Below are 15,470 nucleotides of genomic sequence, written 5' to 3' on the forward strand. Positions count from 1 at the left end.
CTCTCTTTCCTCCCCTCCCCTCTTTGACTCCTTTCAGTCTGAGCTGTGGGAACTTCGGGTTTTTCCGTTAAAGGATGAAGACATAGAAACCTTACAGTGCCAAGACCAAATAACAAATCAGACTGAAAGTTCAAGTGCAGCTTTCCACAGTGACTCCCTCTGCACTTCATGTACTCCCATCACTTTGCCAAACAATGGCCATCAACCGAGAAAACAATCCACAGAGCTAGAAGACTGCAAAAGTGTTTTCCTGGGACTCTGCAGCACAAGAAAACACAGGTGACAGGGAATAATGTGGTTCATTAAGAAAGCTGATTAAGATGGAGAAAAGTATAAGGTAAAATCTCTGTTGTTCACACAAGAAATAACAGCACAATTCAAATACTGTACATTAGCAGCATATAATATATTTTCTTTCTTGCTTTGTAACAGGCAGGATAAAATCCCAAATGCAACACTTTCTTCTTCCAGAACCACAAGAGAAACTAATTATTTCAAGCTGGAAATCTAGTATTCCGTGTTGAAAGTGGGCACACCTAAATAGCTGGCACAGTTTACTGCTTTCTGTTGTCATATTGCCATGTTCTTTAATATTCTTCCTTTTTTTCTTTCAAATGTGTTTATGGTTCTGATGGATTCTGGGACAGCAGAACACACTTTACTCCTTTAAACAAACAACTTCAAAACACAGAAAAACTACTTGAAAAGACAGTGAGGAGAAGGGGGTAATTTCAAATGGTTTCCTTTGGTGGCATGAGCATGTGGCAAATACCTGCCTTGTCTGAAATCCCTTTAATATTTAAGTACTAGTCGTTTTTAAATGACTCTTTCAGAAGCCTTATATTTGGCTTAAAATGAGTCAGTCATTCAACTCTATTGTTAGTTTCATGCAGAAATCCTCAAACACTAACACACAAATATACCACTATATTTATTTCCATAGTTGATTTCTCTACTATACGAAAGGTAGACAGTTTTCTATTTCAGTCACATGAGGAGCAGAGAAGCCTAGGAGTGGTGAGGAAATGAAGATTGAATTAAATGAAGATGCAGCTCTGAATTCATTTTGGATCATCAGATACTTGGAGACCTGACTCCTAGACCTGCAGTAGCTAATGCTACTTAGAACTGTGTGCTGTAATATCTTACCAAGTGTAGTTGTTACGATTTCTAAGTGATACCTTGCAAGGTTCTGCCAAGTATGCAAAAGCAGAGTGATTAACCAGAAGGGAAAACATTGTTAATAAGGACATCAGAAGGGCTTTAAAAAACCTTTCATAATGTTTCTAAATACAGATTGACTTTTAAATTCCCAGCCATTATACTCTAAGAAAATAAAGGCAAATTGTTTGTTTAAACTCATACATTCTGAATTACAGTATTTAGAATTTGTCTGCATCCTCAAGTGATGCTAACAGAAGATGACGCATACAAGAATTAATGATCTAGCAGTACTCTTGTAGCAGAACAATAATTCGACACCAGTAGAACGTATGTTTAAACCACTGTCAGCAGGAAGTTTTTCTGTGTACAACAGTTGAAGGCATCTATATAGGAGTCTCTGTTCTTGTACAACATTTTTCCTCAGCTTGTAATATCCAATACTGACAGATGACCCGTTTGTAGTGTCACTTAATTTTTTTCCTGTCAGATTGACTGACTGGAAATATACGCTGGACCTCAGAAAAAAGTTCAGTCAAGTTTCAACACTACTGCCTATGCTACGTTGTAGTTTATTGCACATTCTGATTTATTTTAAATCTTTTTTTAACACTGATTTGTCCAGCAAATTAAACTCAAATTTTGCCTCTGTCTGATACAATAATCTTCAATGCAAGTTTTTTTAAATTAAAAGTTATTTCCATACAATGTGTATAGTCTGGATTTGATTAGCAATAGAAGTACTTAAATTCCTTTCACAGGTCTGTAACATCAAATCAGTGGTATGTACCTTTTAAGAGCTGAAGACCTGCATGGTCTTTTAATGGCTTTGTGGGAGCCACAAAGTAGTAATGGTACAAAGCCTTGCTGTTGCATTTGTTAATGTTGCATTAATACATGATGATGACGCACTGGATAAGTAACTGGCTGTGAGACTGTTGCTTCCCCCTCTATTATCCCTTCTTCCTAGTTTCTGAGTGGAATGGGGTATTTCTCATTTCTCTCTCCCTCGTCTTCTGGATGCTGCTGGGAATGTGAGCTGGAGAGCAGTGTGGAGTGAGGCTCTTTTCTTCTCCATTCCCCTGCTCCTTCAAAGTGAAGATAGGAGCAGCTCAGATCCTCATAGCTCCCATCATACAACTGTATAGATTGTTCAGTGCCTCCTGTTCTTGTCTGATCTATTTGGCAGTGTGAGGCGCAATCCTGGGATCTGGGCATCAGTCACATGAACTCCCTGCATGCAGGACTCAGGAGAACTACAGGTGAGGAACACTGACTTAGTAATGAAGTCTGAATCATCCAGGATCCTGAAGGAAAGAGAGAGTTCTCTGTTAACATAATATTTTAAAAATGAAGTAAACTTTAGAGTAGGACTACTAACCAAACTGGGCTAGCTTGGTGGATTGTCAGGCAGCTCGCTGCATTGCTTTTCAGAGGATCTGGATGCGCTGTAAAATCAGTAATGACAAATGCTATCATGTAGGATGGGGAAATCTTTGCATTGCCCCTGAGTAGTTCCTGGCAATTTCCTTTACTGAGCGAGCAGTATTAACGTCCTCTTCTAAAAATGTTATTTGTTAATCTTGCCAGTTACATGGCCGATACAAATGAAGATTGCACACACCTCTTTGTCCCTATTGAGATGACCTCTGCCCTACCCTAAACCTTCCAAGAATGTAATGAAACCAGCCTGGCAAAGATGAGATGGGCAAGAAAGAGACTGGAAAAACTGGATGCAAAATGGAGAACTTTACTTTACTTTTCTATTTTCTCTCTCTGCAAATATTTAAGGCATTTTTTCCCATCAGAAACTTTGCTCTTATAGTCCACATTTCATCTGATAAAAAAACAGATTTGGGACAGCAAAATAATTTGCCTGGTGGCAGATTCTGAGACCGCTTCCATCCATTGAACTCCAGATATAAGGCAAGAATAGAATATAGTTTATTGTTTCTCTTTACTTACCGCTCCCCCATACCAGCCCTGCACTCTGTAATCCTTCCAGTCCCTGTATGTCCTCCCGTAATTACCTGTGTGCTTTCTCCCAGTGCCCCAAGTGCCTGGAATGGCTGTCCTCTCCCCCACCCCCCCACAATCCCCCACCTACACACCACATAACCTCTCCTTCCAATCTCCCCCTACTACTTCCCAAGCTCTCCAGCAAACTCATCTTATTTGTATAAACCTCCCTGCTCCCTGGTGTCCTCTCTCTCTCTCTCTGGAAACTCTTGGGGCTAGGGATGCTACTATTTACTTGTATTACAGTAGCCCCTAGAAGCTCCCAGCTGAGATCGAGGCTCTATTATGCTAGGGTCTGTACAAACATTGGAAGAGACAGGCCATGCCCCAAACAGTTTATAGTCCAGAGCCAAGACAGTTTCTGTCTCTCTGTAAAATGGGGGTCATAATCCCCACTAAGTGACTTGCCCAACGCCACACAGGAAGTCTATGACAGTAAGAAATTGCACTCAGTCTGTCTAGCACCTGCTCAAGCCCCATCCCCACCCTCTTTGTTCAAATCTGCTGTACGGATCTGTTATGCTGTCTTCAATTCTTAATCATTAAAACTTATGGGGATAATAATTCTCTCTCATGGAAATGGCCTCCATCAATTTCCTTCCTTTCCCTCACCTATAGTTTGTGTATTGTGGCACATGAATTCTGAAACCATTAGCTGTCTAGGTCAGAGCATACTGAGAACTGCTTATACACTCAGCCCCAGGGTTGAGTTTATAAAAAGCCATGAAGCCCCCTACTCGTTTTTTTTCCCCCTCATACCTCCCTTAAATGTTCAAAAATTTCCTCAACTTTTTGTCTTTTAGCTGTTACATGAAGCTAAAACAGGTCATTCCTCCCCTCCCATCTCCCTGTGCAGCAGCCGTAAAGTACTGAGCATTATGCAGTCAGGCACTGTTGGACCTGTGACTTGTTTTAGTATATTTGTGCTTTGTTTACCATTTTGGATCAAAGGCATTTTTTCAGGTCTCCATATCTCCTTCCCTGGCCCTGTTGCAAGAGGTTTCACATCCTCCTTCAGATCCACGACGTTCATCAAAGCATGGAAAGGGCAGAAAGTCCTCAGATGTGGTGAGCAGAGCATATTTTCAGTATAGTTTCTCACCCTATTTGGGTGCATGCTAGCTTGCTTACAGAACTGTCCTTTGGAGGACCCCACATCCAAATAAGGATTGAATTGGACATCTGGAGTCATATATATTTTCCTCCATTGATGATAGTGGGCACCCTGGCCCCTTCCCTTGTTACAGAATATCAGTTACCTCTTCGACCTCCAGTAATGCACAAAAGTTTGCTTTGGCACTACAGTCTAGATGGCTTTGTTGGCTCTCCATTTGGAACTTTGCCTGTTTTGAGACAAATAATTCTCAACTGGCTTTCATTTTAGTCCCAGTGATATCCCTGCACTTACTGTTGAAAATGTATTTACATCATGAATTCATCCACTTAAAGAATCACAAGACAGAGGTTATAGAAAAGTACAACTAATTATGTTCCTCACTGGGGGTCTGGCAGATTGAATGGTACGAGACTGATGGGCAGAGTGTCTGGACATCTGATTTAGGCATGAAAGTTTGAGTCAAACTTCTCTATTCATTGACCCATGACTGAGTGATGTAGATCCTGTGTGGTTAGTTTTAATGTGGAAATACTTTTTCCATTTGGATGCCTGATCAAACTGAGTGTTTCCATGTTCAATATGTACTTTCATGGATGAGGTGTAGCTGCTGTTTTCTGTGCATAAGCATATATACATCACTTATTTTTAAGAGCAGGAAGACATGCTGGGACAAAAAATTGTCATTTTTATTTGTTTGCTAATAGTGAGCAAATGAGCAATTTTTAAGGTGTAACAGAAGAATCCTACTTCAGCATATGCTTAATTACAATCTCCATGGTGACTAATAGCATTTCCCTTAACCTTATCTGTAATAAGAGGCTGTGGAAGTGAAGAGGTCACACTTATAAAGGGGGGGTGCTACAGTAGGAACAATTAGCCAGCCACTTTGCTGGGGAGGTGAGGTAGTTTTCCTGCATGTATGTTTTCCCCCCTGAAGTGCAGCCCTAGACTGGCAGTTTACACCTGCTCAAGCCTGTTGACAAAAAATGGTGTGGACCCCAAACTGCTCTAATCTAGGACCTGACAAGGGATTCAATTACATATTTCTCCTTGGGACAAAGCATAGTATTTTTTTAACTGAAAGGGTGTTAAATGACAACACGGGACTGCCTGCAGTTATACATTCTCTCTGATAGTTTTGGGGGTACTGTGTGATGGCAGCTAGTTATACTCTATTTGGAAAAGTGCTGAACAGCAAGTTTGAGCAAATGATCCAATACTGACAGTTATCCCTGACTTGGTTCTGTTTAAACTCTAGCTGGCTTACTAACAGCATTGAGGATGCCTTGGCCCTGGCTTCACAAGCCTGTCTGAGCCCCTGGGTACTTTTGTGGCATCCTCACATCTGCTTTTACTGAGGGAGCTAGAGTGGCTATGTTTACACAAGCTGCCCCCACACCTGTAGTATCTCATTTGAATTGGGGTACTGGGAAGGATTGTGCAAAAATGTTCCCTCTAATAACTTTCTTTATGCAGCACTAAAGGGGGGCTTTGGCTTTTTTGTACATACATCTCCAACATGGTTTTTCAGAGAGACTAGCTAGAGGAATTCTTGAACCAGTCCTACCTCTCTCGACTATCGTTGCTTAGAAACTGAACAGCTGAAGCAGATTCACCCTGTGCATCTAAATTATCCTACTTCCTCTCTACTGGCCCTTCTGTAAGTCAAGGATGCTGGTTATTACATTTTATACACAGGCAACAGCTGAAGTAGCTGCTTGGTCTTCCAGACATAGGTAAATGTAGTATCCTTCAGGCAATCCATGATTAGTCATCTGAATAACTAGAATGCAAAAGACCTGGCTTAGGATCCCCATGTGGTTTTGTATAAATGAGAGACAATACCCTGCTGCTCACTGTGCAATAATTAAAATTTTGTTAACCCACAATAGCAGGCAAGTTATTATTCACTGCTGGTGACAAAATCCACTCTTCTACAATGAAGCTTGTTGTAAAAACTTCAGGAATCAATGTCTAATATAACAACTGTACCTTCAGATCATTTATCTTGGAAAGTTTTCACTAGCTAGTCATAAGGATACCGCCTGTGAAAACTAGGCCAAGAGACTTAATTTTTCAAACTTTTTATTTCCCACTGCTGTGAGACTGAAATATCGTTCCATAACTTTATTGGGGTGTACATACCTGTCTAAGTTAATGAACTTATTTCTGGAAAGATGTTCTTTCTTGGGGAAGACTGGTTCATCCTGGAGTGCACATAAACAGCTAACAGATGAGTTTTGCTAGTTGTAAGATGACTTATCACCAGTGTTTTATTTCAAACATTGACATAGTTTTGTAGGAATGCACAGAGCAGACTCTTAGTCTTCCACACCTTTCAAGCAAAAACTCACAATTTTGTTTCCATCCAATACCTGTTATCTGCTATAAAATAAGTCAATTTAAGGGATAGCACTGGCTGATTGTATTTCCAGCCCTGGCAAAACCACTGCTTGCAGTGAAGGAGCAATTCTTCAGTGCTGCAGTCCTGGTTCAGCAGCAATGTTTCCATACTGGAATAGAACCCGTTCACACCCAAGCTGCCTTGGAATGAGTAGACGCTCTCATCGGTCCAGGGAACGTTTCTGAGCAGCTTCTGAACACACATTCCTCAGGAGGTTGATGACAGATCTAGGATCTTCACTTTTCATAATAGCACTGCCAGACACAATCATGTTTGCTCCTGCCTGGAAGAAGGTTAACCAGCCAGCTGTGTAATATGGACTACCACCATATAATCCCCATACACTCTAACTAGTGAAAATTTGTATTAGAAAAGGTAGGTAACTATTGTCTACTTGGAACATGCATGGACTTCATCAGACTTCAAAAACATTACTCTAGCGAGAAAAGGGTGTTATTTCCCCAAACAGCTTTCCTGCAGCCTAGGTTAGTTCTGGTTCTATCCTGAGCAGAGGGTGACAAACCAAGTGCTGTAGGTTAGGTCATGGTATAGTAGCCTATCAAGGAAGGGATAGCTCATCAGTTTGAGCAGTAGCCTGCTAAACCCAGGGTTGTGAGCTCAATCCTTGAAGGGGATATAGGGCAAAATCTGTTGGATGATTTAATTGGAGGTTGGACTAGATGATCTCCTGCTGTCCCTTTATAATTCTAAAACAAAGCAAATGGCCAAAATGAAAGACCCAGCAGGGCAATTACAATTTCATGCACAGAATGACTGTCTTTAAAGGAGACAAGTCTGTGATGTTCAGTTTTTAAAGCTTACCTCTGCACATTTATGGATGGTATCTGGCCCCACACCACCATCTACTTCAATATCCAAGGAAGGAAATTGTGTCCTCAGCCACTGAATCTAAAGCACCCATACAAAATAACCCACAAAAGTTAAGCACTTGATTTTACACAGATACTCCCCAGGTCTATATAATTTCTAACATTTAAATGATTAAGGATTTTTTGTTAATGTCATCTCCCTTCCCAGTTGTCAAGGCATAGGGAGTAGAAACAGACTAGTTCCATTTAATAAAACACAATCAGTATCTACCTTTGGCATCATGTTTTCCATGAACTTCTGCCCTCCAAATCCAGGTTCTACTGTCATCACCAAAGCCATGTCTATCTGATTGGCCCATGGTGCTAAATATTCAACTACAGTTCCAGGTTTGATGGCCAAGCCAACCTGCAGAAGGAGGGAAAGATAAATGAAAATGCATCTGTAGGACAAAGGAGGCCTTGCACTTGTGTTAGCATTACTCTGATACTGGCTACTGCAAGCTTAAAAAAATTACCGGTTAAATATTGTGAACAGTATTTGGAATATTATGTAGGCTCAATTAAGGCAAAAACGTATTGATTGCATTAAAGCAATGGTCCACCACCCATAATGTAACCAGTCCATGGCCCCCAGGAGACGGAGCTGCAGCTGGGAGCAGGAGTGGAAGCAAGGGCTTGGCCTGGAGCAGAGCTGGGTGGCCCTCTGTCCGTGCACCTCACACTTTGGGGACCACTGCATTAAAGCAAGATTCCACTTTGTCTCCAGGACTTCTGTTCAGATATAAATTGCTTTCATTTCATTAGTCCTCAAGAACATTATTGCCCAGATCTTTCAATGCCAGAGGGAGGCAGCTACTGCAATGCAGCACATACTCTTGCCACACCAGCTCCTCACCTTCATCCCATTTTCCCGAATGTCTTTAATCAGTGCCCCTGGATTGTCTGTAGCCTCTAGGTGAAAAGTGTACTGGTTTGCACCTGCTACAGCCATTGGTTTCACCCACTGCTCCGGCTTGGCAACCATCATGTGCATATCTGAAAGGAATCAGGAAGAGCAGAAGCACGAGTAAGCAAGATACATTGGGCATGCATCATTCACCAAAATATACCAATATGTGGACTATCTGTAATTCATATGCCGTATCAACTGCTTTAATCATTACAGAAGATGCACATTCAAAGCATGCACTCAGAGCTCAAAAAGAGTAGCAACAGCACAAGCTGTTCAAATGAGTGCTTATTTATTTTTACAAAACAAATTCAGACAATAAATCTATGCTCAACATTGGTAGTATTGGATATGTTTAGTAATTACTACTCAAGCTTTTAATAGGACATTGATTACATTATAGTGACATGGGAGTGTGTTTCTTTAAAGTACTAAAAAGCAAATAAGCTGTAGCTTACATAATACATTCTCCCCTCCCTCTGACTTAGTTTAGCTAAAAAGGAAACCGTATTTTTACAGTGTTTTGCTTGGCTATAAATATTTCGTAATCACCAAACTTGAGGCCCAGGACATGGCTCCTTTGTGCTACTCAAGTTCTAGAAAGAGGTTGTAAACCTGGGAAAATCCTCATCTGACATAGCTGGCTCTACACCAGCCTTCCTTGACTTTCCCCACATGTACGGGGATGTGTTGTAACCAACTTCCAATGATTCCTACCACCATCATGGCCCCCGGGTAAGGCTATTCTAAACTAAGGCAACACAATCCTGGGACTGGTTTTAGGGAGCAGCAAAACAGTTTTGAGGTTACCACATTGAGTTGTGGCTGAGCTTACACGCCACAGGTGAGGATTCAAACCCACAATGTTTTGTGGTTTCTTCTGTCATTAAAACAACACATACTCAAGAATTTGAAAAATGAAGTCCTTACCAAAGAAAGGATCCTGACCCAGCTGCTTTCGAAGGCTCTCTACTACAGGGTGTCCAAATGTGATGTTCGGAACAAAGTGCCTACCAATTAGAAAAAAACACTTTATTAGGCTTGATATTGTTTTACTGTATGGTGACTAAAGTAAGGAATTTTATATTGACCTACATTTATAGGAAATATAAAAACAGATCTTTATAGACTATGTTCAAGAAGCAGTGTCGTTAATACAATTAACCTCTCCCAGCTGCAGGGAGCTCTGAAGGCAGTGCCATCACCATCAGCAGCGCAGAAATAAGGGTGTCAATGTTGCAACCCCCCATACAAAACCTTGGAACCCCCCCAACTCCCTTTTGGGTCAGGACCCCCTCACCCCCATTACAACACCATGAAATTTCAGATTTAAATATCTGAAACTGAAATTTCACATTTTAAAAATTCTGTTACTGAAATGTACCAAAATGGACTGTGAATTTGGTAGGGCTCTAATAATAGGGTTATAAGCACTAGCTAGCATAGACTTGTCCAGAACAAATCATGCCAAAGCAACTTAATTTCCTTCTTTGACAGGGTTACTAGCTTAGTAGATAGAGGGTACGCAAGACACGATGTGTCTTGATTTTAGTAAGTCTTTTGACACAATTCCATATAACATTCTCATAATCAAATTAGGGAAATACAATCTGGATAAAACTATTATCTATCTGACTGAAAGATCATACTCAAAGAGTAGTTACCAATGGTTTGCTGTCAATCTAGTGGGGTTCACACATCAGCCATGGGTCCGGTACTATTTAATATTTTGGATAACTTGGATAATGGAGTGGAGAATATGCAGATGACACCAAGAGGGGAGGGGTGCTAGCATCTTGGAGGACAGGATTAGATTTCAAACCAAGCTTGACAAATTAGAGAATTGATCTGAAATCAACAATATGAAATTCAAGAAAGGCAAATGCAAAGTAATACACTTAGGAAGGAAAAATCAAATGCACAGCTACACAACAGGAATAACTGGCTAGATCATAGCACTCCTGAAAAGGATCTGGGGGTTATAGTGGATCACAAATTGAATATGTCAATAATATGATGCACTTGCAGAAAAAGACCAGTATCTTTCAGGGGTGTATTGACAGGAGTGTCATATGTAAGAGGTGGGAGGTAACTGTCCTGCTCTACTTGGCATAAGTGAGGCCTCAGTTGAAGTTCTTGTCCAGTCTGGGCACCATACTTTAGGAAAGATGTGGACAAAATAGAGTCCAGAGGAGAGCGACAAACAAGATACAAGGTTTAGAAATCCTGATCTATGATGAAAGGTTGAAAAACTGGGCATGCTTGTTCTTGAGAAAAGAAAAAAGTGTGTCTGTGTTGGAGGGAAGGGAGGGGATTTGATAATAGTCTTCAAATATAGCTGAATCACTTGGTAATAGTGACCACAATATAATTAAATTGAACATCCCTGCAGCAGGAAAAACACTACAGTAGCACTTAATTTAAGAAAGTGGGACTACACAAAAATGAGGAAGTTAGTTAAACAAATTAAAAGGTACAGTGCCAAAAGTGAAATCCCTGCAAGCTTCATGCAGCCTTTAAAAAGTTTCCATAAGAGGCTCAACTTAAATATAAATCCCAAATTTAAAAACATAAGAGGATCAAAAAAGTGCCACCATGGCTAAACATCAAAGTAAAAGAAGCAGTGAGAAGCAAAAAGGCCCCCTAGTGAGGAAAACAGAAAGGAGTAATAAACTCTGGCAAATGAAGTATAAAAATGTAATTAGGAAGGCCAAAAAAGAATTTGAACTACAGCTAGCCAAAGTGTCAAAAAGTAATAGCAAAAAGAATGTTAAGTGAATCAGAAGCAGGGAGTCTGCTAAACAACTAGTAGGTCACTCGAGATTCTAAGGAGCCCTCCAGGATGATAAAGCCATTGCAGAGAAATGAAACACATTGTTGGCATCAGTCTTCACGGCTGAGGATGTGAGGGAGATTCCCAAACCTGAGCCATTCTTTTTAGGCGACAAATCTGAGGAACTGTTAAAGACTGAGGTGTCATTGGAGGAGGTTTGGGAACAAATTGATAAATAGTAATAAGTCACCAGGACCAGATGGTATTCGCCCAAGAGTTCTGAAGGAAGTAAAATGTGAAATTGCAGAACTACTAACTGTGGTATATAACCTATCATTTAAATCAGCTTCTGCATCAAATGACTGGAGGATAGCTAATCTGCCACCAATTTTTAAAAAGGGTTCTAAAGAGGATCCTAGCAATTACAGGCTGGTAAGCCTGATTTCAGTACCAGGCAAACTGGTTGAAATTATAGTAAAGAACAGACTTATCAAACACACGGATTAACATGATTTGTTGGGGAAGAGTCAATAGGGGTTTTGTAAAGGGAAATCATGCCTCATCAATCTACTAGAAGTCTTTGAAGGGATCAACAAGCATATGGACAAGGGGAATATAGTGTACATAAATTTTCAGAAAGCCTTTCACAAGGTCCCTCACCAAAGGCTCTTAAGCAAAGTAAGATGTCATGGGATAAGAGGAAAGGTCATCTTATGGACTGGTAACTGGTTAAAAGATAGGAAACAAAGGGTAGAAATAAATGGTCAGTTTTCAGAATGGAGAGGAATAATATTCCACGGTCTGTACTAGGACCAGTACTTTTAACATTTTTATAAATGATCTGGAAAAAATAGTCAAAATTTGCAGATGATACAAAACTACTCAAGATAGTTAAGTCCAAAGTAGACTGTGAAGAGTTAGAATGGGACCTCACAAAACCGGGTGACAATGGCAGATGAAATGCAAAGTAATTCACATTGGAAAATATAATCCCAACTATACATATAAAATGATGGGGTCTAAATTAGCTGTTACCACCCAAGAATGAGATCTCGCAGTCATTGTGGATACTTCTCTGAAAACATCCATTCAATGTGCCGCGGCAGTCAAAAAGCAAACAGAATATTGGGACTCATTAGGAAACGGATAGATAAGGCAGAAAATATCATATTGCCTCTATATAAATCCATGGTACGCCCACATCTTGAATAGTGTGTGCAGATGTGGTCGCCCCATCTCAAAAAAGATATATTGGAATTGGAAAAGGTTTAGAAAAGGGCAACAAAAATTATCAGGGGTATGGAATTGCTGGTGTATGAGGAGAAATTAATAAGATTGGGACTTTTCATCTTGGAAAAGAGACGATATAACGGGGGATATAACAGAGGTCTATAAAATCATGACTAGTGTGGAGAAAGTAAATAAGGAAGTGTTATTTACTCCTCATAACACAAGAACTAGGGTCACCAAATGAAATTCATAGGCAGCAGATTTAAAACAAAAAAAAGGAAGTATTTCTTCACACAATGCACAGTCAACCTGTGGAACTCTTTGTCAAAGGATGTTGTGAAGGCCACTCTATAACAAGGTTCAAAAAACCAGCTAGATAAATTCATGGAGGACAGGTCCATCACTAGCTATTAGTCAGGATAGGCAGGGATGGTGTCCCTAACCTCTGTTTGCTGGGAATGGGCGATGGGATGAATCACTTGATGACCTGGTGTGTTCATTCCTTCTGCAGCACCTGATATTAGCCACTATTGGAAGACAGGATACTGGCCTTTGGTCTGACCCAATATATGGCAGTTTTTATGATAAGAGCTGTTTTAAAAAGGACAGTGATGAAGTGTCCTTCACTGCTGTAGTACAAGTAGTAACTGACTTAATCTGCATTAAGAGGGATTTAGATTGGTATTAGGAAAAACTTTGTAAGGGTACCTAGACCCTGGACTAGGCTTCCGAGAGAGGTTGTGGGACCCCCAACACTGGGAATTTTTAAGACCTGGTTCGCTAAAGACCTGTCAGGGATGGTCTAAGTTTACTGGCGCTGCCTCAGCACAGGGGCTGGCCTGACACTTCCTGAGGTCCCTCCAGCCCTGCATTTCTATGGAAAGCTCACGCTTCCTGTTCGCTAACCATTGGGAAAGGACGCGCCCTCGCCACAGCTGATCTGACAGGCTCCTGCCCCTGGTTCCAGGCAGCCCGAGCCCTCAGGCGGGGGTGTCCACACCGCACTCAGGCGCCTGGCAGCTGACTCGGGCTAAGGGGGGGGGGGCACTAAGGGGCTGTTCAATTGCGATGCAGACTTCGGGGTTCAGGCCGCAGCTCTGAGACCCTCGCGCCCTCCCAGGGCTCTACGGCCGGAGCCCAAATGTCTCCACAGCAATCGCCCAGCCCCGCCCGGACGCGGGTTTCCCACTGTGGGTGCGCAGGGCGCTGCCCGGGCACGGCTGCGGTTCACCCGCCACGGCCACGGCCTCAGCGAGGCCCTGCGAAGGCTGCCTGGGAGCAGCGCCGGCCCCGGCCCCGGCGAGGCGCTGAGCAACCCCCCCCCCCAAGGGCGCGCGGCAAACGCCCCACGGAGCCTCCCCTCAGCAGCGAGCCCGCCACGCGCGCAGAGCAGCGCCAGGGCTGCAGCCGCCCCGGGCCGGGCACCGGGGGGGGCGGGGCGGGGCTCGGGCTCGAGGCGGAAGCGCGCGCCGCGCCGCGGCCGTTACCCGTCCATCACGTCCAGGTGCAGGTAGTCCGCCCCGGAGTCCAGCATGCGGCCGCACTCGGCGCCCAGCGCCGCCAGGTCGCTGTTGAGGATGGACGGGCCGATCCGGCATCCCGACGCCATGGCCGCCCCGCCACCGGGATCTGAGCGAGGCGCTGGCGCGACAGACCGAGGGACGCCACAACCCCCTCCCCGGGGATCCTGGGAGGTGTAGTTCTGCCGCGGCCTGCGGAGTGGCAGGGACTACTCGCCCCACAATGCAACACGGTGCCTGGGGAAAGGGTGGCGCAGGCGCGCTACCTCAGGCTTTGGCGTCCCTCCCGGCGCCAGGAGCGGGGTAGCAGTGCAGACCCGGCCCCTCGGGGGCGGTGCAGAGACCATGATGGGCGGGAGGGGGAGAGGCGAGCCGAGCCCCTCCCGCAGCGCCGGGCACACAGCTGGCCCAGGCTAGTGTCCCTGAGCCTGGCTGCCCTGCTGGTCGCTCCCTCTGCAGGCGGGACCCTTGGTCTGACCCAGCGTGGCCCTGCTGCTGGTCCTCCTCCGTCAGGTTCACACCCGCAGCTCGCAGGTAGCGGCTTCCATGGCATAACGCAGCCAGCGGGAGTCCCCAGGTTCCAGTGATACTGTCATCAGCTAAACTCACTCCTCCCTGAGCTCTGGCGCACCGTGCCGAGCCCGCTGCTTTCACCCAGCTTTGTGTCTCACGTAGGCCAAAGCAGAGGTAAATACCTACCTGAATGATGGGTTATCATCAGCTTAGGAAGAGACAGTCAAATAGTTAGGGAAAATAAAAGAAAGGGGGAGTATTAGCTTGATTTCCAAAGTAACCCATTCAGAAGCGTAATATGAGTGCAATAATGATGGCCAGGACTCCAAACGTGGCAAATACACCACATTGGTTGTTAGCTGTGGGGCATTTGGAGGGAATTGCAGTAAGAAAAGTTTTATTAGAGAATGTCAGCTCCAGCAAAGACAAAGTTTGGAAAGATGGAGCCATGGTAAGGCCTAACAAAAATCTCATACCACATTAAATATTTGTGATATATTTTATTATTTGTGCATATTCAAACATTAAACTCTTATAATCTCTTTCATAAACATAATTCAGACATTTCTATTATTTGTATTTTATCCCTGGTCTTTGGTCACTTGGTATACATCACAGACTTCACTATTAGGTACTTTTGGGAAGTACAGTAGATGGTTTTCTCATTTTAGATCTATAAGATTTTCGGTCTGTAATCCTTCGAATTATTTTTAAAGGGCTTTCATTTTTACTAATGGGAATTTTTGTTCTCCAGTTGCATTGATTCTGAAAAGGAATTACAGTTGTAATGTGGGGAAATTATATAAATTTGACATGTTTTTATCCAGTTCTCTGTAAGGAATTTGCCTTAAGCCCTCAAATCTCACTTGCTTCAAATAAACTCTGTTCTCTGTTTGGCACAGCAAGATTGCCTTCCCTTCAGTGCAAGACTTAACCACTTCCCAATACAACAGA

The 15,470-nt window shown here is 42.9% G+C and overlaps 2 protein-coding genes across 8 annotated transcripts in view; one reads left to right on the forward strand and one right to left on the reverse strand.

Annotated features, from left to right (window-relative positions):
* The window catches only part of KANSL1L (KAT8 regulatory NSL complex subunit 1 like), a 108,029-nt gene extending 106,163 nt beyond the window's left edge, over positions 1 to 1,866 (forward strand). For 3 of the 4 annotated variants that reach the window (XR_004002650.1, XR_004002652.1, XR_004002651.1), the window contains exons 15-16: positions 38 to 337; positions 433 to 1,866. Coding sequence is in view for 1 of the 4 variants with exons in the window: in XM_030580476.1 (XP_030436336.1) it covers positions 38 to 283 (246 nt within the window). In the remaining 3 variants the exon portion in view is untranslated. Of the gene's footprint in view, positions 1 to 37 lie in introns of all 4 variants that reach the window. The other variant, XM_030580476.1, reaches the window with a different exon arrangement.
* On the reverse strand, positions 390 to 14,177 carry RPE (ribulose-5-phosphate-3-epimerase). Of its 4 annotated transcripts, XR_004002653.1 has the most exons (7): positions 13,971 to 14,172; positions 9,411 to 9,490; positions 8,427 to 8,566; positions 7,803 to 7,937; positions 7,524 to 7,610; positions 6,443 to 6,984; positions 987 to 2,468 (listed from the first exon to the last, which is right to left on the reverse strand). XR_004002653.1 is itself a non-coding variant. In XM_030580477.1 (6 exons), exons 1-6 carry the CDS (start codon positions 14,090 to 14,092, stop codon positions 6,862 to 6,864), a joined length of 687 nt encoding a protein of 228 aa, XP_030436337.1. In that variant the 5' UTR covers positions 14,093 to 14,172; the 3' UTR covers positions 6,410 to 6,861. The 4 variants fall into 4 exon arrangements, 2 of the variants coding, with proteins under 2 accessions (XP_030436337.1, XP_030436338.1); XR_004002654.1 differs by lacking the exon at positions 7,524 to 7,610 and having other exon boundaries at positions 390 to 2,468; positions 4,117 to 6,984; positions 13,971 to 14,177; XM_030580477.1 differs by lacking the exon at positions 987 to 2,468 and having other exon boundaries at positions 6,410 to 6,984.
* Positions 14,178 to 15,470: the final 1,293 nt, after the last annotated feature.

The sequence above is a fragment of the Gopherus evgoodei genome, chromosome 11, assembly GCF_007399415.2.
Source record: "Gopherus evgoodei ecotype Sinaloan lineage chromosome 11, rGopEvg1_v1.p, whole genome shotgun sequence".
Classification (NCBI taxonomy): Eukaryota; Metazoa; Chordata; order Testudines; family Testudinidae; genus Gopherus; species Gopherus evgoodei.